The sequence below is a fragment of the Punica granatum genome, chromosome 4 (assembly GCF_007655135.1).
Source record: "Punica granatum isolate Tunisia-2019 chromosome 4, ASM765513v2, whole genome shotgun sequence".
Taxonomy (NCBI): domain Eukaryota; kingdom Viridiplantae; phylum Streptophyta; class Magnoliopsida; order Myrtales; family Lythraceae; genus Punica; species Punica granatum.
In genome coordinates this window covers 35,716,172-35,737,002 of record NC_045130.1, presented here as the reverse complement: position 1 = coordinate 35,737,002, position 20,831 = coordinate 35,716,172, and the positions used below count along the sequence as shown (strand labels likewise).

The 20,831-nt window shown below is 34.1% G+C and overlaps 2 protein-coding genes across 7 annotated transcripts; both read left to right on the top strand.

The window, feature by feature from the left end:
* The first annotated feature begins 266 nt into the window (after window positions 1-266).
* LOC116202394 (nicotianamine aminotransferase 1-like) lies at window positions 267-7,328 on the top strand. 4 transcript variants are annotated; one of them, XM_031533938.1, is made up of 8 exons: window positions 267-663; window positions 4,833-5,175; window positions 5,280-5,498; window positions 5,589-5,648; window positions 5,809-5,964; window positions 6,098-6,191; window positions 6,340-6,506; window positions 7,107-7,328. In XM_031533938.1, the coding sequence occupies exons 1-7, from the start codon at window positions 371-373 to the stop codon at window positions 6,456-6,458; spliced, it is 1,284 nt and encodes a 427-aa protein (XP_031389798.1). In that variant the 5' UTR covers window positions 267-370; the 3' UTR covers window positions 6,459-6,506; window positions 7,107-7,328. The 4 variants fall into 4 exon arrangements, with proteins under 4 accessions (XP_031389798.1, XP_031389799.1, XP_031389800.1 ...); XM_031533939.1 differs by having other exon boundaries at window positions 7,077-7,328; XM_031533937.1 differs by lacking the exon at window positions 7,107-7,328 and having other exon boundaries at window positions 269-663; window positions 6,340-6,734.
* Window positions 7,329-14,050: 6,722 nt separating this feature from the next.
* On the top strand, window positions 14,051-19,268 carry LOC116202316 (nicotianamine aminotransferase 1-like). 3 transcript variants are annotated; one of them, XM_031533837.1, is made up of 8 exons: window positions 14,051-14,461; window positions 16,770-17,112; window positions 17,217-17,435; window positions 17,526-17,585; window positions 17,747-17,902; window positions 18,038-18,131; window positions 18,280-18,446; window positions 19,047-19,268. In XM_031533837.1, exons 1-7 carry the CDS (start codon window positions 14,169-14,171, stop codon window positions 18,396-18,398), a joined length of 1,284 nt encoding a protein of 427 aa, XP_031389697.1. In that variant the 5' UTR covers window positions 14,051-14,168; the 3' UTR covers window positions 18,399-18,446; window positions 19,047-19,268. The 3 variants fall into 3 exon arrangements, with proteins under 3 accessions (XP_031389697.1, XP_031389699.1, XP_031389696.1); XM_031533839.1 differs by having other exon boundaries at window positions 19,017-19,268; XM_031533836.1 differs by lacking the exon at window positions 19,047-19,268 and having other exon boundaries at window positions 18,280-18,674.
* The last annotated feature ends 1,563 nt before the right edge of the window (window positions 19,269-20,831 follow it).

The window sequence follows — 20,831 nt, the reverse complement described above, 5'->3', positions numbered from 1 at the left end:
AATGCGAAATGCAAACCCACAAGGTGGTAAGCCTAATCACACAAATTGTGTAATTTGTCAAATATAAAGTACTTTGACTTTCACGGGGATTCGAATTTGGATCTTTATCCAAGAATCACGTGCAGCAACCCTTTTAAATTTTATAATTTCCCAAAAATTACTCTATTTTTTTTATTTTCCTTTTGGTATATGAAAAGAATTTGTTATTTTTCCGAGAAAGCACGCGGTTTCATTCACAGTCTCACTTTTATATATACTACGCACACATTCCCACGTTAAGGGCTGGACGACGTACCAGAAATTCAGAACTATTTCCTTGCATTCTCAGCCGCCGCTCACCATAAGACACCGTCCACCGGAGGAGATTGATATGGGAGAGGTGGCGAAAGAGAACTGGTCGGGTCAGCAGAAATGGAGGTTCGAGCGCAACGAGGTACAGAGCACCTCATCGGCGGCCACCATAAGGATGGTCCGAACCATGCTGATGGGCAACCTCAGGAAGGACGACCCCAGGACCATCATCCCGTTTGCCCACGGTGATCCCTCCTCATTTCCCAGCTTCCGCACTGCCGCTGTGGCCGAGGACGCCATTGTTGACACCCTCCGCTCCGGCAAGTTCAACACCTACGCCACCACATCCTTTGGTATTCCCCCCGCCCGCAGGTAACAAATACCAATCCAAATCACTATAGCTCTCGGACATCTATCAATCTTGGTTTAATTTGCTCTAGTATTTTCTCGTGTCCTTCGTACGTAGAACATTTTTTGCAATTATCGCGCGGTTCTTGCTTTCTTGGTTCGTTTTAGTTTTTCGATCGATAAAGTATATATGTTACGTGTCCATTTCTTATTGCATATATATGACAAGACTCCTAGGTAATTGATGCCTAATATTTAATAATCATAGTGAATATATGTGTTCTAACAAAAATGATTAGATCTTTTTTATTTTTATTTTTTCCCTTTGATGAACAAAATGTTATAACATGCAGCAATCCATATTTTCTGCTGCATTTCGGTTACTAATCAAGAAGCGCCGCAGGCCTACTAGTATTAGATTAAGCGGATAATAACTTAAAGGGAAAATAGTTCAATATAACACAATTTTTATCTTATTTTTACTTCCTAACACGTTTTTAAAAATTATTACGATCTAGCACGAATGACCATTTTATTCCCGGATCTAGCACACCGTTAAACTCCGTTTAAAAACCGTTAAACACCGTTAGACGGAATTTAATGGCATGCTAGATCTGGTAATAAAATGGTGATTCGTGGTAGATCGTAACAACTTTTAAAAATATGGTAGGAAGTGAATAAGATAAAAGTTGTGTTACATAGAGCTATTTTCCCTTAAAAAGTATTTATCACTCTTTTCGGTGTTCTGATTTTGATAGTTTTTGTGAACCGTACAATCTCAAAACGAGGTGAAACTTTTACCCCATGTTCCTGATGTTATTATAAACTTCCATATTAATTTTTAGATTTTTTTGGATGGTGAATTTTCAAATAAAAAATATTTACATCTTTTTTTGGTGTTGTGATTTAGATAGCTTTTGTAAATTTTTCGATCTCAAAACAAAATGAAACTTTTACCCCATGTTCCTGATATTATTATAAAGCTCCACAAAAAATTTTAAATTTTTCTGGGTAATGAATCTTTAGATAAAAAATAATTATTCTTTTTTTTCGGTACTCTGATTTTGATAGTTTTTGTGAACCGTACGACCTCAAAATGAGATGAAACTTTTTTTGCCATGTTCCTAACATTATTATAAAGTTTCTCACAGATTTTCAAATTTTTCTAAGCGGTGAATCTTCAGATAAAATATATTTACCAATCTTTTCGATATTTCGATTTTGATAGTTTTTGTTAATTGCTCGATCTCAAAACGAGATGAAACTTTTACCCTATATTCCTGATGTTATTATAAAGCTCCATACAAATTTTCAGATTTTTCTGGATAGTGAATTTTCAGATAAAAAATATTCACCTCTTTTTTAGGTGGTGTGATTTAGATAGCTTTTGTGAATCGTTCGATCTCAAAATGAGGTGAAAATTTTACCCGACATTCCTGATATTATTATAAAGCTTCACAAAAATTTTATATTTTTTTGGATGGTGAATTTTCAGATAAAAAATAATTACCATTCTTTTCGGTACTCTGATTTTGATAGTTTTTGTGAACCGTCCCTCTCAAAACAAGATGAAAATTTTTCCCCATATTCCTAACATTATTATATAGCTTCTCACAAATTTTCATATTTTTCTGGGCAGTGAATCTTCAGATAAAATATATTTACCTATCTTTTGGGTGTTCCGATTTTGATAGTTTTTGTGAATCACGATCTCAAAACGATATGATACTTTTACCCCATATTCCTGATATTATTATAAATCTCCACACATATTTTCAAATTTTTCTGAATGGTGAATTTTCAGATAAAAAATATTTACACATTTTTTCGGTATTTTGATTTTGATAGTTTTTGTGAACCATCCGATCTCAAAAATAGTTTAAACTTTTAACCTATGCTCCTGATATTATTATAAAGCTCCACACTAATTCTTCAAATAAAAAAAAGGAAAAATAGCCCAATATAACATAATTTTTACCTTATTTTCACTTCCTAGCACGTTTTTAAAAGTTGTCACGATCTAGCACGAATCACCATTTTATTCCCGGATCTAGCACACCGTTAAACTCCGTCTAACGGTGTTTAAGGGTTTTTAGACGGAGTTTAACGGTGTACAAGATCCCGGAATAAAATGGTGATTCGTGCTAGATTGTGACAACTTTTAAAAACGTGTTAGGAAGTGAAAATAAGGTAAAAATTGTGTTATATGGGGCTATTTTCCCTAACTTAAATGGTTTATTTTGTTTTTGATAAGTAAATGGATCATTCTATTCACAAAAGAGGTCCAATATCGTGTATAAATACGAGATGCTCTTATATCCTCAAATGATCGATGCCCTTGCATATTAGGTGTCTATATCTATTTAGGAGATACTATAAGCATCGTATTGTGTTTACGTGCAAAAGATGTGTTTATTTATATGGATTGAAGTATACCAACTATATATCCAAGTATCTATAATACGTGACTGGATCTTAACCAGCTCTGAAAGAGACTTCCTTGTTGACCCATAAATGTATGACGACACTATGTTTTCGTTCGGTGGTGGTATGGCGACACTATTTTCTATTACAATATATATTTTCAGATTTTCCTCAAATAATAAACAGGACCCATATGTATAGTTACACATATTACAAATATCCGAAACACATGGATATTTTCTTTTGGTCATATATAACCTACTGCAAAATTACCATTGAGGAAAGTTTATTTTGTCACTTCGTCAATTCTTTGACCAAAGTTGACTAGTAAATGCTTAGAGAAATATTGTGTAGTTTTCCTTATTATTAGTTTTTTGTCCCGTGTGTTCCATGGGTTCTTTTTCATATATTTCTATATAATTTATTATTGTAATTATTTACATTTTGAAATACCAATTCTCTTATTAAAAATAATAATATTTTTCAATTATTAATTTTAATTTTCAAATGATAATCTTTAATAGCTTTTTTGGGTTACAAATTAGAGTAAGCTAATTATTATAATAATAATTTGAAATTAATTATTTCAATTATATGTGTCATTTTTCACATTAATTATTAATATAGATCTATCACATATATTAAGTATTGTAATTAGGATAAATTATTGTTTGGTCCCTTTTGAAACTTTGTTTAAGAGATCCATATTTTTAAATTTTATTTTTATTTTATTTATGAGCTTAAGCTCATAACGTTGTGTCATAGATTTTTCTTCTATGGGATAATAATCTTTTTATATAAGTTCTATATATAATTAATTAATTTGTGTGAACTTTATATCATTTCCATTGCGTATATATATATATATATATATGTTTGTTTTAATACACATATATATAATTTCTTATAATAATTAACTTGATATTTGAAAAATATGTTTACTTCTTAACATTGCAAAATATTTCCAATGCTAATTTTATATCTCATGCAATAACCAATTAATAAAGTTAGACTAATTTTGAATGGTTCGATAAATAATTTCAAGTAACGAAACTCAATTATTGTGTATTGTGTATATATTTAATTGTTGTACATTTCATGTTTAACACAAATCTGAATGCATATTTTTTAAATATAAAATTTTATGACATCCTTATTTCATATATTGCAATAAGTTCGTATATTATAATAAGAAATGCTACATGAATTATTTCAAATCATCTATATTAATCTTTTAAAAAAATTATTTCTAATAATTTTATTTTATTAACGAGAAAGCATTTAATAATGTAGGAGTCAATTTTACTTATATAAATATATGGATTAGTGCACCTAACTAGGGATATCTATATCCCGGTTAAGAGTAACTCCAGTCGTCACGAGATCATGATGTACGATGGACAAATATAGACCATTTGCAGCAACATTTCGATTATTAGTGCATCTACATATTAGAGTAATCAAATTGTGTGCCCTATAGATTTTGATTTTACACTTGCATGTATGGAGTATATGTTTCTATTATTGATATCATCAGGAAGACTTAACTGGTTATGTATATGACCTCTTCCCAATATATTATAGTAATTATAATTTTGGATTACATGGAAAAGAAAATCTCTTCAATTTATTTTTCTTTCTGATGGAAAAATATAGATAAGAGTAAATGACAGTGTGCGAGGAGGTTTGCTTCTTTGTGCTACTATATAAGTGGATGAGGTCATACCAAGAGTTTACGAAGTTGATTTCTTGCCTTTGATTTGGTATAGGGCAATCGCGGAGTCTCTCTCCAAGGATCTTCCATACACGTTATCTCCTGACGATGTATTCCTAACTGTTGGATGCACTCAAGCGATAGAAGTCATAATATCGGTCCTAGCCGGCCGCCCTGGCGCCAATGTTCTGCTTCCGAGACCTGGTTATCCATACTATGAGACATGTGCTTCTTTCAGCAAACTCAAAGTGCGCCACTTCGATCTTCTTCCTGACAAGGGCTGGGAGGTTGATCTCGCAGGGGTTGAGAAGCTTGCAGATGAGAATACCATGGCAATGGTCATCATTAACCCGGGCAATCCATGTGGTAACGTCTTCAGCTATGAACATCTAAAGCAGGTACGGATATACACATATCGAATTTTGGTTCATCTTAAATTCTTGTAGTTCTAGACTTGGAGATGCCTCATCTTTAGCTATAGCTTGATTTTTTTGTCCTCTAGGTTGCTGAGACGGCGAAAAAGCTCGGAATTATGGTGATCGCTGATGAGGTATACGCCCATCTGGCTTTTGGGAATACGCCATTCACTCCCATGGGAGTATTTGGATCCATTGCTCCAGTCTTGACTCTAGGATCGATATCAAAGCGGTGGATCGTTCCGGGATGGCGACTTGGTTGGCTTGTCACTACTGACCCGAATGGCATCCTGAAGAAATCCGGGGTCAGCTCTCTCTCTTTGCCGGTGGCTTATAGAATTCAATTTCTTACTTGTAAGGAAGAATTTAAGTTGGCCCGTTCTGTTTCTTTTGAGGTTGTTGAGTCCATCAAAGAGTTTTTAACTGTCGCTTCCGATCCCGCAACCTTCATACAGGTATAAAAGTTCACTCGATTTAGTTCATCTGGTTGATTTCTATGCCTCCAAATATGAGTGTTGGAGGCTTTATTTAATGAATGTGTTATTTAATGTTCTTGGTTCCCAAGGATTGTTTAGATCTTCTCTTACTCTCCCATTTGTCTTGAGAATGTAACAGGGAGCAATTCCTCGCATGCTTGAGAATTCAACAGATGATTTCTTCTCGAGAATTATAGTCCTACTCAAGCACACTGCAGATATGTGTTACGATAGGTTCGAACAGATCCCTTGTATCATTTGCTCAAGCAAGCCTGAAGGGTCAATGTTTGTAATGGTATGATCATCAATTCTTTAAAGTGTGGATCTGTGTATATGAACTAATATGTATATCTACTTGCCAGTCCCGGCAGTGTATGTTTGTGTTGAGGAACTGATGAAATGCTACTCGAAATGGCCGAATATTTCAGGTCAAGTTGAACCTATCAATGCTCGACGGCATAGAAGATGATCTGGACTTTAGCTTGAAGCTTGCCAAGGAGGAATCAGTCATTGTTCTACCAGGTAATAACTGAATCATTATCCGAGGTTTACTTCTTTCGTATTCGTTGTGGTTGTTTCAATCAACTGAGGTAAAAATTTCCAGTTCGAAACATAACTTCTCAGTAAGTCCTACACATATGTTAACTAACTGAACACCAAACTATTGCAGGTATAGCGGTCGGAATGAAAAACTGGCTACGCGTGACTTTTGCCATCGAGCCTGCTTCACTCGTAGACGGGATGGAGAGGATCAAGGCCTTCTGTGAAAGGCATGCCAAGAAGCAATAATTCAGATCTCTGGGCAGGTGATGGAGCTGTAGAGATCGGCAACTACATGTTAGATCTCGTGCTCCCTCTCACAGAATTTATCTTCGAGATATGTTTACAAGTCTTCGTATCGACTAGAGTTTGCGAATGGCAGTCTCATTAATTAGCAGCAAAATGTATGAGTAAATGGCATCAAATGTTTGACTACATCTTTCCTAAAAAGAGACAGACGCGTGAACTTTCTTCAATGTATCACCTAAATTTCGGTTTGTTTAGAAAAATTTGGAGATCTCCATATACGCAGTTCCCCATTAATATATTGATATATACTTATAAAATGACATCCAATCCTATTCATACAAGATAAAACGAAATGCGACTTTGCTTGAAACTAATAACAAGTTGCATGTTTGATTTTTATCAGTAGATTTTTTTTAGAAGACTGTCAAGAGGATCCTTCATATATCCGTGGCAAAAACGGATACAAGGACCCAACTGAATATTATAACAGCGGGATATAATAGTCTATCAGCCAGGCAATCAAGGAATATATTGTGAAAAATCACAACAAAATGAACACAAGTACAATTGAAATTTGCCATTTTGAAACCGTCAATACCGATCATGACCTGTCTGTAGCATTTTATTGTGGACCCCATTGTACACCAGGACCTGGGGCAATATAACAACTGCACCTGCAAGTGGAGCTGAGGGAATTGTGGGCTACGGGTATCAAGTCTGACTCGGCTAGGAATAGCCATGGACTCGTGAAGAGAACAATATTAATACTATACTCCTCTCAGTGCTTCTTACCAAACTACATCCTCGTCATGCCATAATGTACCATGAGAATGATACGTTTTTGGATATTCAGTCATTTTTACAAAAAAAGCCCGGCAAGTTACTTTAAGGACTGTCAAGGTCCACCGCTGATCCATGACAGACCACGAAATAACTTAGATCTTCAGCAGGAGATTGAGGCAGGTAATGGAGCTGCAGAGAACAGCAACCGCTCGTAATTGGATCCCAATCTCTCTCTTGCTCTCGTGATAAAAAATCTTCTAGCAATGTTTTACATGTCATGGGCACTAAAATAAGTGATTGGCATCCTCTATTCTTCTGTTTCCTTCATTGGACATTCAATAGTGAAATTGCAGACATCTTCGATGTCTGATGACTTATATTGATGTTGGGAGGGACCGGGGGGCCAGAGATCGCGCCTGGTCTCTTGTCAAACTGAATAAAGGGACAGGAAGCATGGACAAAATTAATATTTCAAAATTCATTTTTCCATTTATTTAACGTAAGGGCTTACATATATGAATTGTTTAGGAAAATCTGGAAAGCTCGATGTACTCGATTTCCCATCCGGTCGTGACATTGAGTCATTGACAACCGATGGGGAGAATCCTCCTAGGATCTGATCCTTTTTATTATGGAAGAACAGCTAACAATACTAGCCTTGTGCTGAAGCATATTCTCTAATTAGTAATTTGTCTAGGCATTTCAATCTAATATTTACTGATTAGACGAGTGCACAAGACTAATGGCATGAGCCCACATAGACAAATTTAAGGGTGAAATACGCTCCACTCTCTTGAGTTTATGCCTAATGACACTCCAACTCAATCTTTATCAAAATAGACACCCCAACTCAATTTTAATCAAAATAGACATTCCACCCCCGTTCTTAATAGTAAAATTGATAATTCACCCCTTTGTCCGTGTTGACCTAATTGAAAAAAATTCTTTTGGTCCTTAATTTTTAGCTTATTTTTCAATTTTGTACTAATTTATATTATTTTTCAATATCGTTTCAAGGTGATACAGTTGACCCGAGTTCGGGTCAAATTATTTAAATCATCAATAAATCTATTGACATACAATTTTTTTGTGAATGAAAAAAGTTTGAAAATAAGAAAATACATAAAAAGAAAAAAGAAAAAAGAAAAATAATGCTTGTAACTGCTCTGTTTGAAGTCATCGATGATCATTAAGGTTTTCGATTACCTACGATTGAGTATTTGCCATTGGTGCGGCTCTACTTGTAACATTGACATATTAAATTAGGACATCTAAAATCTCAGTATTGGGCTAATATTATAAACCGTGAAAATATTCCTCCGTAAATTCATGGGAGTATTGGTGGCATTTACTGCAAAACACGAGTATTTGGTAGGGGTATGATCTCTCAGTGTTAAATGTAGTGATTTTGGATATCAATCTCAAAGAGAGGATGTTTAGTCATCGGATACGTCTGCTTTATGTTTATGATGAATGAACACCCCTTGCTTTAGACCGTGGAGAGCTCTCATGTTTGTTGACAAGTCGTTCTCTTCTCTTTTTTAATTCAAAATACATTTTATTTTTAAAAATATTACACACTAATAAGTTTATTGAAAATTCAAACATTATAACCAAATTGAATAAACTGTGCGGTGTTCAAGATCAAAATAATTCAAAAGAACAGAGATAGGATGAAAGTAAAAAAGAAAAAAAAGGTCAAGGCTCAAAGGAAATTTATTTTATTAAGTCAACAAGATTAATGGGGTGGATTGTCTATTTTAATTAAGAATGCAGTGAAGTGTCATTGCACAAAATCTCAAGGAAGGGGAGTGTATTTAAATTTAAATATGAGAAAGAGAGGATAGCATAGTAGCAATATCCTCGTTCATATTCAATTTTTGTGAATGAAAATACTTTTTACTCTTTTATTTAATTCTTCATTTTCTTATATTAAACTTCTACAATTCCATTATAGCCGAACAATGCCTAAATCTGAACTATGACGTGCCCTTAACTTATATGCCATCATTACATACTATTTACATTTTATACGGGGAATTTTGCTAATCTACTTTTAATGAAACATCTGGAATTTTAGAACAAATCCATAACCATTATGCATCATTGCATCTATCTCACAAACAACATTGGAACGTTCTGCATGGGTTTGTTACATTTTATACGTTAGTAATTAATGGTAAAATTAACGAACATTTGACACAATGTATGTGTTAGAGATATTATTAAGTTATATAGAAAATAGAATATTTTCATAATAAAATCATATCGATCCATTAGTTAGTTAATGTTCTTGGGAGTTTTTAGATCTGATTTTGATATTATTCAGTATTTTTTTATATTTATTTCTAGATTCCCTATAGCATATAAATAGGCACATTATCTATGATATTTGTTGAGTCGTTTTATTCAATCAATATATTTTACTCCCGTGGTTTTGGCTTTATGGCCACCACGTATCCTTTTTGTCTCTACTCTATCCTCTCAATTACGTGAAATTCGTCATGGTATGAGCGGGACGCATCATGGTATCAATTATGTGAAATTCATCATGGTATCAGCGGGACGTGTCATGGTATCAGCGGGATGATGAGACCTGATGATGATGAGATGACGAAGATGACAACAACGGATCTTTGAAGGCAAAAAGTTTCAAGTCAATATTTTTCAGCCTCTAAAGATGCTCAAGCCATTTTAAAGTCTCAAGTCGATTGTTACGTTATTCCTTCATCTTTGAAACCAAGAGGCTCAATTCGATTTTCTCAATTGTTGGGCAAAGGACCCAAGTCAATCCATACCTGTTATTTGCTATGCCAAGAAGTCCCTATCATCGTCAAACTTGTCACTGCATGCAAGACTTACATTTCGCTACGCTACATGCTCATCTTGAAGGGAGTGCTATTTAGGAGATAAAATATTTTCAAAGTAAAATCATATCGATCAATTAGATAATTAATATTCTTAGGATTTTTTAAATATGATTTTGCTATTATTTAGTATCTTTGATATTTGTTTCTAGATTCCCTGTAGCATAGAAATAGGCACATTCTCTAAGATATTTATTAACTCATTCTATTCAATCAATAGATGGTTTTGATTTTGTGACAACCACGCATCCTTTTATGTCTACGCTCTTCTCTCAATTGTATGAAATTCGTTAGTATGTAATGATAGCAACATTGAAACGTTCTGCATTGGTTTTACAAGTTCTTTTTTTTTTTCCTTTTTTCAACAGTAATTACATTTTCAAAATTTCTTGCACCATAGAATCACTTCCCCCAAATTACATTGATCAAATAGCTTCTCAAAGAAAAACTATTGACTTTCGGATATGACGGCACAAAAAACGTGGATTAATGAAAGTGACGTTGCGCTTTCAGTCACCGTCACCCCGACATGATCTTTCCTCGGAAAAAAATTTCTCTCTTTCCTGTTAGAAGAAAAGTAAATGAATCTCGTGAAGGGAAAACCAAATGCTAAATAAAAGAACAAGAGAAGTCATCTACCGGGAAAAAAAAAGAAGAAGAGAGGAAGTCACTTACGAAAATCAAGTTCACAACTCTTTAATTCTTAGGCAAGGATTTGTTTTACTTTCTTTCTCCTATTCACGACGTAATTGTGCATTGATAATATTATGAATCTTTTAAAAACACAAAAAGAAGAATCTTAATTCATTGCTTTTTTTTTTGGTGGATGACGGGGCAAAGTCCAAGAAAAACAGAAAAAGAAATTAAGAAATATAGAGCCGGGTTCAAGAGACCTCAATAAAATCGCTAAACAAAAGCGCTCTTTATCCAGTCAGCGAATAATGATAATAATTCATTGCCATGAAAATCCAAGAAAGTAGCTTATCTTGATTGCTATCTTGGAAGTTTCATCCTAAGGAATTTTCAAGAGGATGACGACATTGTCGAAATCCCACAATACGTATATTCGTTGTGACTTTTCTTAAACGTTTGGAGTACAGCCACATGTTCAAATGCATAATGTATGGCTGCTCAATTTATTGGTGCGTCCTAAGGGCGGAGCCAATGTATTGGCAGGGAGCAACTTTGAATTTTTTAAATTTTACCTCAAAAGTAAGAGTTTTTTTTAATATAAAATTAGTATTTTAATCCCCTAAACTTTTAATTTTTAAAATTTTACCCCAAAAGTATGAGTTTGCCCCCCTGAACGAAAATCTTGGCACCGTCCTGGTGCATCCCCCTCAAGAGTTTGATGCACAATTTGAGTGATAGATGTCGTGATATGTCTGAGTCATGATTAAATACTTAGCAAGTTCTACGGAAAAAATATCAAAAGGAAAGGAAGACGGAAGAGAAAAAGGTCATATCGTGATATAGTACTGGAATGTTGGAATTAATAGAATATTCATCTTCTCAGAAAAGGGAAAGTGCGTATTCTCGTTTAATAATTAAGATATTTCAAGTTTAATTCTCATTAATTAAATTATCTAAGACTCTAGATTAACTTTTTAATTTGTTATATTAAACTCACATGTCAATCTTATAACCGAAAAGAAAAAAAAAACCATCTTCCAGTTTCTACGTTTAAGTGCTGGATCTCTCTGATTATGATGATGAGGATAATGTACATACGTACATGCATTGGACGACAATAGTCTCAGTTTAGTCCAATTTGGGAATTTTTTTTAAAAAAAAGGTGAAATTGGTTACATTTTCCAGCATGGTTTGTGATTTCTTTTAGTATTTCTTTATCATGGTGATGCTCAGCATGTTGGTTTAAACGGATAATCTCCCCATAAAATCTGGCTTAAAAAATATCATAAAAGCCTTGTTTTCTTGCCAGGTTCGAATCAGAGATGTTTTTCTTCTTTTGACGGGGAAGGGGCATGAGCTTTATATAGATAAACGAGAAGGCCAATCAAGTTCCATTAAAGAAAATCGAATTTGAAATTTTTTGATTTTTTTTTTATGAAGATGTATGTTCAGTATTCATTTTTTTTTTCGGTTCCATAGAGAGCAAATTCCTTTCGCGTGCAACATGAACCAATATTATATAATATTATTCCTTTCGCGTGCAACATGAGCCAATATTGTATGTCCAGTATTCATTTTTTTTTTATCCCTAGAGAGCAAATTCCTTTCGCGTGCAACATGAACCAATATTATAGTGTCCACTCAATTTATAAGGCCACACGGACCACGAGGAATGCATCATGGCATCTCACAAGCAGACACCCGAGAGACAATATGGTCCATGCTTCCTTAGATCCCCTTGATCCATGCCTCGTTGAATTGTCTTGATTCTAACATCTCCCGATTATCATTATTCGAAAGAATATTCTCCCTGGTACTATCTCCCAATTCCTTCATTTTTTTCTCGATAGGCTAACGGGGAATTCCTTCTTTTCCTTTTTATATAGGGTAAATTGCACTAGTGGTCCAAATTGTTTTACAAATGTTTCATTATGGTTCAAAAAGTTTTTTTCGCTACATGATGGTACAAAATATTTCAAAGTTGTTTCATGATGGTACAAACCGTCAATTGGCCCTAACGCCGTTAATATTTTGCTGACGTGGCGCGTCCTATGTGTCACTTTAGTTACGTGGAACCAATCATAATGCGCCACGTCATTTAAGAGAAAATAAAATTTTAAAAAGTCCAAAAAAAACAAAAAAATAATTAAAAAATATAAAAGAAGAGTAAAAATTTTGAAAAAAAATAAAAATATATTTTAAAATTTTTTAAAAAATACAAAAAAAAATTAAAAAAATACAAAAAAGAGTAAAAATTTAGAAAAAAAATATAAAAAATTATTTTAAAATTTTGAAAATTTAAAAATTTAAAAATTATTTTTAAAAAATTTTATTTTAAATTTTATTTTAAATAAAATTTTTTATTTTTAAAAATAATTTTATAAAAAAATAAATTTTAATATTAAATTTTTTTAATTTAAAATAATAAAATCATTTTAAATTTTAAATTTAAATTTTAAAATTTAAAATATTTTTAAAATTTTTAGAATTATTTTAAATTTTTCGGCCACGTCAGCAAGGAGGTGACACGTAGTAGCCACGTCAGCGTCGGCTTGACAGCGTCAAGCTCAAGTTGACGGTTTGTATCATCATGAAACAACTTTGAAACATTTTGTACCATCATGTAGCGAAAAAAACTTTTTGGACCATAATGAAACATTTATAAAATATTTTGGACCGCCAGTGCAATTTACCCTTTTATATAATAAGAGAAATTTGGATTTTATCCGACTAAGGATTGGTTTGGGAATCAAAGAAGGGTATGGTATATCCAAGATATTTCAGTTTCGATAGTCATGGTAGGACCTACTAGTGTCCATTTATCAGCTATTAAAATTTTTATTTCATTGTATAAGGTCCATTAGTCTTCCTTGTAACCGAAAAAATAATGCAAAAGTGCTGAAATCAATTATACTATAATTTTAAAATAATTCACCAAACTGTTTCTTCTTAAAATCCAATAAGAAAAGTACATATTCAACCACCACCTCATTCCCATACGAAGCCTAATGCTGCTACAATTCATGTGAAATGCAAACCCACAAAATAGGTAAGCCTAATCACACAAATTGTGTAAGTTGTCAAATATAAAGTAATTTGACTCCATAATTTAACAGCGACTCGAATTTGGATCTTTATCAAAGGGTCATGCTATTAGACTGCAGCGACCCTTTTATTTTTTATAATTTCACAAAAAGTTATTCTTTTTTTTTAAAATTTTCCTTTTGGTTTATGAAAAGAATTTGTTATTTTTCCAAGAAAGCACCCGGTTTCATTCACATTCTCACTCTTATATATACTACAAACTAACTGCGCTCATACACATTCCCACGTTAAGGGCTGGACGACGTAGCGGAAACTCAGAACTATCTCCTCACATTCTCAGCTGCCGGTCGCCATAAGACACTGTCTGCCGGAGGAGATTGATATGGGAGAGGTGGCGATGGAGAACTGGTCGGGTCAGCAGAAATGGAGGTTCCAGCGCAATGAAGTACAGAGCACCTCATCGGCGGTCACCATAAGGATGGTCCGAACCATGCTGATGGGCAACCTCAGGAAGGACGACCCCAGGACCATCATCCCGTTTGCCCACGGTGATCCCTCCTCATTCCCCAGCTTCCGCACTGCCGCTGTGGCCGAGGATGCCATTGTTGACACCCTCTGCTCCGGCAAGTTCAACAGCTACGCCACCACATCCTTTGGTATTCCCCCTGCCCGGAGGTAACAAATACCAATCCAAACTACTATAGCTCTCGGATATCTATCAATTTTGGTCTAATTTGCTCTAGTATTTTCTCGTGTCCTTTGTACGTAGAACATTTTTTGCAATTATCGCGCGGTTCTTGCTTTCTTGGTTCGTTTTAGTTTTTCGATCAATAAAGTATATATGTTACGCGTCCATTTCTTATTTCATATATATGACAAGACTCCTAGGTAATTGATGTCTAATATTTAATAATCATAGTGAATATATGTGTTCTAACAAAAATGATTAGATCTTTTTTATTCTTTTTTTTCCCCTTTGATGAACAAAATGTTATAACAAGCCGGAATCAATATTTTCTGCTGCATTTCCGTTACTAATCAAGAAGCGCCGCAGGCCTCTTAGTATTAGATTAAGTGGATAATAACGTAAATGGTTTATTTTGTTTTTGATAAGTAAATGGATCATTCTATTCACAAAAGAGGTCCAATATCGCGTATAAATACGAGATGCTATTATATCCTCAAATGATCGATGCCCTTGCGTATTAGGTGTCTATATCTATTTAAAAGATACTATAAATATCGTATTGTGTTTACTTGCGATAGATGTGTTTATCTATAGGGATTGAAGTATACCAACTATATATCCAAGTATATATAATACCTGACTGGATCTTAACATATTGAACATGGGGGCAGCCGCAGATTTCCTATTTAGTGCTTGTAGCCTTCATTTGACTCAGCTCTGAAACAGACCCACTTGTTGACCCATAAATGTATGACGACACTATGTTTTCGTTCGGTGTTGGTATGGCGACACTATTTTCTATTACAATATATATTTTAAGATTTTCCTCAAATAATAAACTGGACCCATATATATAGTTACACATATTACAAAGATCCAAAACACATGGATATTTTCTTTTGGTCATATATAACCTACTGCAAAATTGCCATTGAGGAAAGTTTATTTTGTCACTTCGTCAATTCTTTGACCAAAGTTGACTAGTTGAAACACCAATTCTCTTATTAAAAATAATAATATTTTTAAATTATTAATTTTAATTTTCAAATAATAATCTTTAATAGCTTTTTTTTATACAAATTAGAGTAAGCTAATTATTATAATAATAATTTGAAATTAATTATTTCAATTATATGTGTCATTTTTCACATTAGTTATTAATATAGATCTATCACATGTATTAAGTGTTGTAATTAGGATAAAAAATTGTTTGGTCCCTTTTAAAGCTTTGTTTAAGAGATCCATATTTTTAATTTTTTTTTATTTTATTTATGAGCTTAAGCTCATAATGCTGTGTCATAAATTTTTCTTCTATGGGATAATAAATTTTTTTTATAAGTTCTATATATAATTAATTAATTTTTGTGAACTTTTATATCATTTCCATTATATATATATATATGTTTGTTTTAATACACATATATATCATTTCTTATAATAATTAACTTGATTTTTGAAAAATATGTTTACTTCTTAACATTTCAAAATATTACCAATGCTAATTTTATGTTTCATACTATAACCAATTAATAAAGTTAAACTAATTTTGAATGGTTCGATAAATAATTTCAAGTAACGAAACTCAATTATTGTGTATTGTGTATTTATTTAAATGTTGTATATTACATGTTTAACACAAATCTGAATGCATATTTTTTAAATATAAAGTTTTATGACATCCTTATTTCATATATTCAATTGTTATTTTTATATTGCAATAAGTTCGTATATTATAATAAGAAATGCTATATGAATTATTTCAAATCATATCTATTAATATTTTTAAAAAATTGTTTCTAATAATTTTATTTTATTAATGAGAAAGCATTTAATAATGTAGGAGTCAATTTTACTTATATAAATATATGGATTAGTGCATCTAACTAGGGATATCTATATCCCGGTTAGGAGTAACTCCAGTCGTCACGAGATCATGATGTACGATGGACAAATATAGACCATTTACAGCAACATTTTGATTATTAGTGCATCTACAATATTAGAGTAATCAAATTGTGTGCCTTATAGATTTTGATTTTACACTTGCATGTATGGAGTATATGTTTCTATTATTGATATCATCAGGAAGACTTAACTGGTTATGTATATGACCTCTTCCCAATATATTATAGTAATTATAATTTTGGATTACATGGAAAAGAAAATCTCTTCAATTTATTTTTCTTTCTGATGGAAAAATATAGATAAGAGTAAATGAAAGTGTGCTACTATATAAGTGGATGAGGTCATACCAAGCGCTTACGAAGTTGATTTCTTGCCTTTGATTTGGTATAGGGCAATCGCGGAGTCTCTCTCCAAGGATCTTCCATACACGTTATCTCCTGACGATGTATTCCTAACTGTTGGATGCACTCAAGCGATAGAAGTCATAATATCGGTCCTAGCCGGCCGCCCTGGCGCCAATGTTCTGCTTCCGAGACCTGGTTATCCATACTATGAGACATGTGCTTCTTTTAGCAAACTCAAAGTGCGCCACTTCGATCTTCTTCCTGACAAGGGCTGGGAGGTTGATCTCGCAGGGGTTGAGAAGCTTGCAGATGAGAATACCATGGCAATGGTCATCATTAACCCGGGCAATCCATGTGGTAACGTCTTCAGCTATGAACATCTAAAGCAGGTACGGATATACATATATCGAATTTTGGTTCATCTTAAATTCTTGTAGTTCTAGACTTGGAGATGCCTCATCTTTAGCTATAGCTTGATTTTTTTGTCCTCTAGGTTGCTGAGACGGCAAAAAAGCTCGGAATTATGGTGATCGCTGATGAGGTATACGCCCATCTGGCTTTTGGGAATACGCCATTCACTCCCATGGGAGTATTTGGATCCATTGCTCCAGTCTTGACTCTAGGGTCAATATCAAAGAGGTGGATCGTTCCGGGATGGCGACTTGGTTGGCTTGTCACTACTGACCCGAATGGCATCCTGAAGAAATCCGGGGTCAGCTCTCTCTCTTTGCCGGTGGCTTATAGAATTCAATTTCTTACTTGTAAGGAAGAATTTAAGTTGGCCCGTTCTGTTTCTTTTCAGGTTGTTGAGTCCATCAAAGAGTTTTTAACTGTCGCTTCCGATCCCGCAACCTTCATACAGGTATAAAAAGTTCACTCGATTTAATTCTTCTGGTTGATTTCTATGCCTCCAAATATGAGTGTTGGAGGCTTTATTTAATGAATGTGTTATTTAATGTTCTTGGTTCCCAAGGATTGTTTAGATCTTCTCTTACTCTCCCATTTGTCTTGAGAATGTGACAGGGAGCAATTCCTCGCATGCTTGAGAATTCAACAGATGATTTCTTCTCGAGAATTATCGGCCTACTTAAGCACACTGCAGATATGTGTTATGACAGGTTCGAACAGATCCCTTGTATCACTTGCTCAAGCAAGCCTGAAGGGTCAATGTTTGTAATGGTATGATCATCAATTCTTTAAAGTGTGGATCTATGTGTATATAAACTAATATGTATATCTACTTGCCGGTCCTGGCAGTGTATGTTTGTGTTGAGGAACTGATGAAATGCTACTCGAAATGGCCGAATATTTCAGGTCAAGTTGAACCTATCAATGCTCGACGGCATAGAAGATGATCTGGACTTTAGCTTGAAGCTTGCCAAGGAGGAATCAGTCATTGTTCTACCAGGTAATAACTGAATCATTATCCGAGGTTTACTTCTTTCGTATTCGTTGTGGTTGTTTCAATCAACTGAGGTAAAAATTTCCAGTTCGAAACATAACTTCTCAGTAAGTCCTACACATATGTTAACTAACTGAACACCAAACTATTGCAGGTATAGCGGTCGGAATGAAAAACTGGCTACGCGTGACTTTTGCCATCGAGCCTGCTTCACTCGTAGACGGGATGGAGAGGATCAAGGCCTTCTGTGAAAGGCATGCCAAGAAGCAATAATTCAGATCTCTGGGCAGGTGATGGAGCTGTAGAGATCGGCAACTACATGTTAGATCTCGTGCTCCCTCTCACAGAATTTATCTTCGAGATATGTTTACAAGTCTTCGTATCGACTAGAGTTTGCGAATGGCAGTCTCATTAATTAGCAGCAAAATGTATGAGTAAATGGCATCAAATGTTTGACTACATCTTTCCTAAAAAGAGACAGACGCGTGAACTTTCTTCAATGTATCACCTAAATTTCGGTTTGTTTAGAAAAATTTGGAGATCTCCATATACGCAGTTCCCCATTAATATATTGATATATACTTATAAAATGACATCCAATCCTATTCATACAAGATAAAACGAAATGCGACTTTGCTTGAAACTAATAACAAGTTGCATGTTTGATTTTTATCAGTAGATTTTTTTTAGAAGACTGTCAAGAGGATCCTTCATATATCCGTGGCAAAAACGGATACAAGGACCCAACTGAATATTATAACAGCGGGATATAATAGTCTATCAGCCAGGCAATCAAGGAATATATTGTGAAAAATCACAACAAAATGAACACAAGTACAATTGAAATTTGCCATTTTGAAACCGCCAATACCGATCACGACCTGTCTGTAGCATTTTATTGTGGACCCCATTGTACACCAGGACCTGGGGCAATATAACAACTGCACCTGCAAGTGGAGCTGAGGGAATTGTGGGCTACGGGTATCAAGTCTGACTCGGCTAGGAATAGCCATGGACTCGTGAAGAGAACAATATTAATACTATACTCCTCTCAGTGCTTCTTACCAAACTACATCCTCGTCATGCCATAATGTACCATGAGAATGATACGTTTTTGGATATTCAGTCATTTTTACAAAAAAAGCCCGGCAAGTTACTTTAAGGACTGTCAAGGTCCACCGCTGATCCATGACAGACCACGAAATAACTTAGATCTTCAGCAGGAGATTGAGGCAGGTAATGGAGCTGCAGAGAACAGCAACCGCTCGTAATTGGATCCCAATCTCTCTCTTGCTCTCGTGATAAAAAATCTTCTAGCAATGTTTTACATGTCATGGGCACTAAAATAAGTGATTGGCATCCTCTATTCTTCTGTTTCCTTCATTGGACATTCAATAGTGAAATTGCAGACATCTTCGATGTCTGATGACTTATATTGATGTTGGGAGGGACCGGGGGGCCAGAGATCGCGCCTGGTCTCTTGTCAAACTGAATAAAGGGACAGGAAGCATGGACAAAATTAATATTTCAAAATTCATTTTTCCATTTATTTAACGTAAGGGCTTACATATATGAATTGTTTAGGAAAATCTGGAAAGCTCGATGTACTCGATTTCCCATCCGGTCGTGACATTGAGTCATTGACAACCGATGGGGAGAATCCTCCTAGGATCTGATCCTTTTTATTATGGAAGAACAGCTAACAATACTAGCCTTGTGCTGAAGCATATTCTCTAATTAGTAATTTGTCTAGGCATTTCAATCTAATATTTACTGATTAGACGAGTGCACAAGACTAATGGCATGAGCCCACATAGACAAATTTAAGGGTGAAATACGCTCCACTCTCTTGAGTTTATGCCTAATGACACTCCAACTCAATCTTTATCAAAATAGACACCCCAACTCAATTTTAATCAAAATAGACATTCCACCCCCGTTCTTAATAGTAAAATTGATAATTCACCCCTTTGTCCGTGTTGACCTAATTGAAAAAAATTCTTTTGGTCCTTAATTTTTAGCTTATTTTTCAATTTTGTACTAATTTATATTATTTTTCAATATCGTTTCAAGGTGATACAGTTGACCCGAGTTCGGGTCAAATTATTTAAATCATCAATAAATCTATTGACATACAATTTTTTTGTGAATGAAAAAAGTTTGAAAATAAGAAAATACATAAAAAGAAAAAAGAAAAAAGAAAAATAATGCTTGTAACTGCTCTGTTTGAAGTCATCGATGATCATTAAGGTTTTCGATTACCTACGATTGAGTATTTGCCATTGCTGCGGCTCTACTTGTAACATTGACATATTAAATTAGGACATCTAAAATCTCAGTATTGGGCTAATATTATAAACCGTGAAAATATTCCTCCGTAAATTCATGGGAGTATTGGTGGCATTTACTGCAAAACACGAGTATTTGGTAGGGGTATGATCTCTCAGTGTTAAATGTAGTGATTTTGGATATCAATCTCAAAGAGAGGATGTTTAGTCATCGGATACGTCTGCTTTATGTTTATGATGAATGAACACCCCTTGCTTTAGACCGTGGAGAGCTCTCATGTTTGTTGACAAGTCGTTCTCTTCTCTTTTTTAATTCAAAATACATTTTATTTTTAAAAATATTACACACTAATAAGTTTATTGAAAATTCAAACATTATAACCAAATTGAATAAACTGTGCGGTGTTCAAGATCAAAA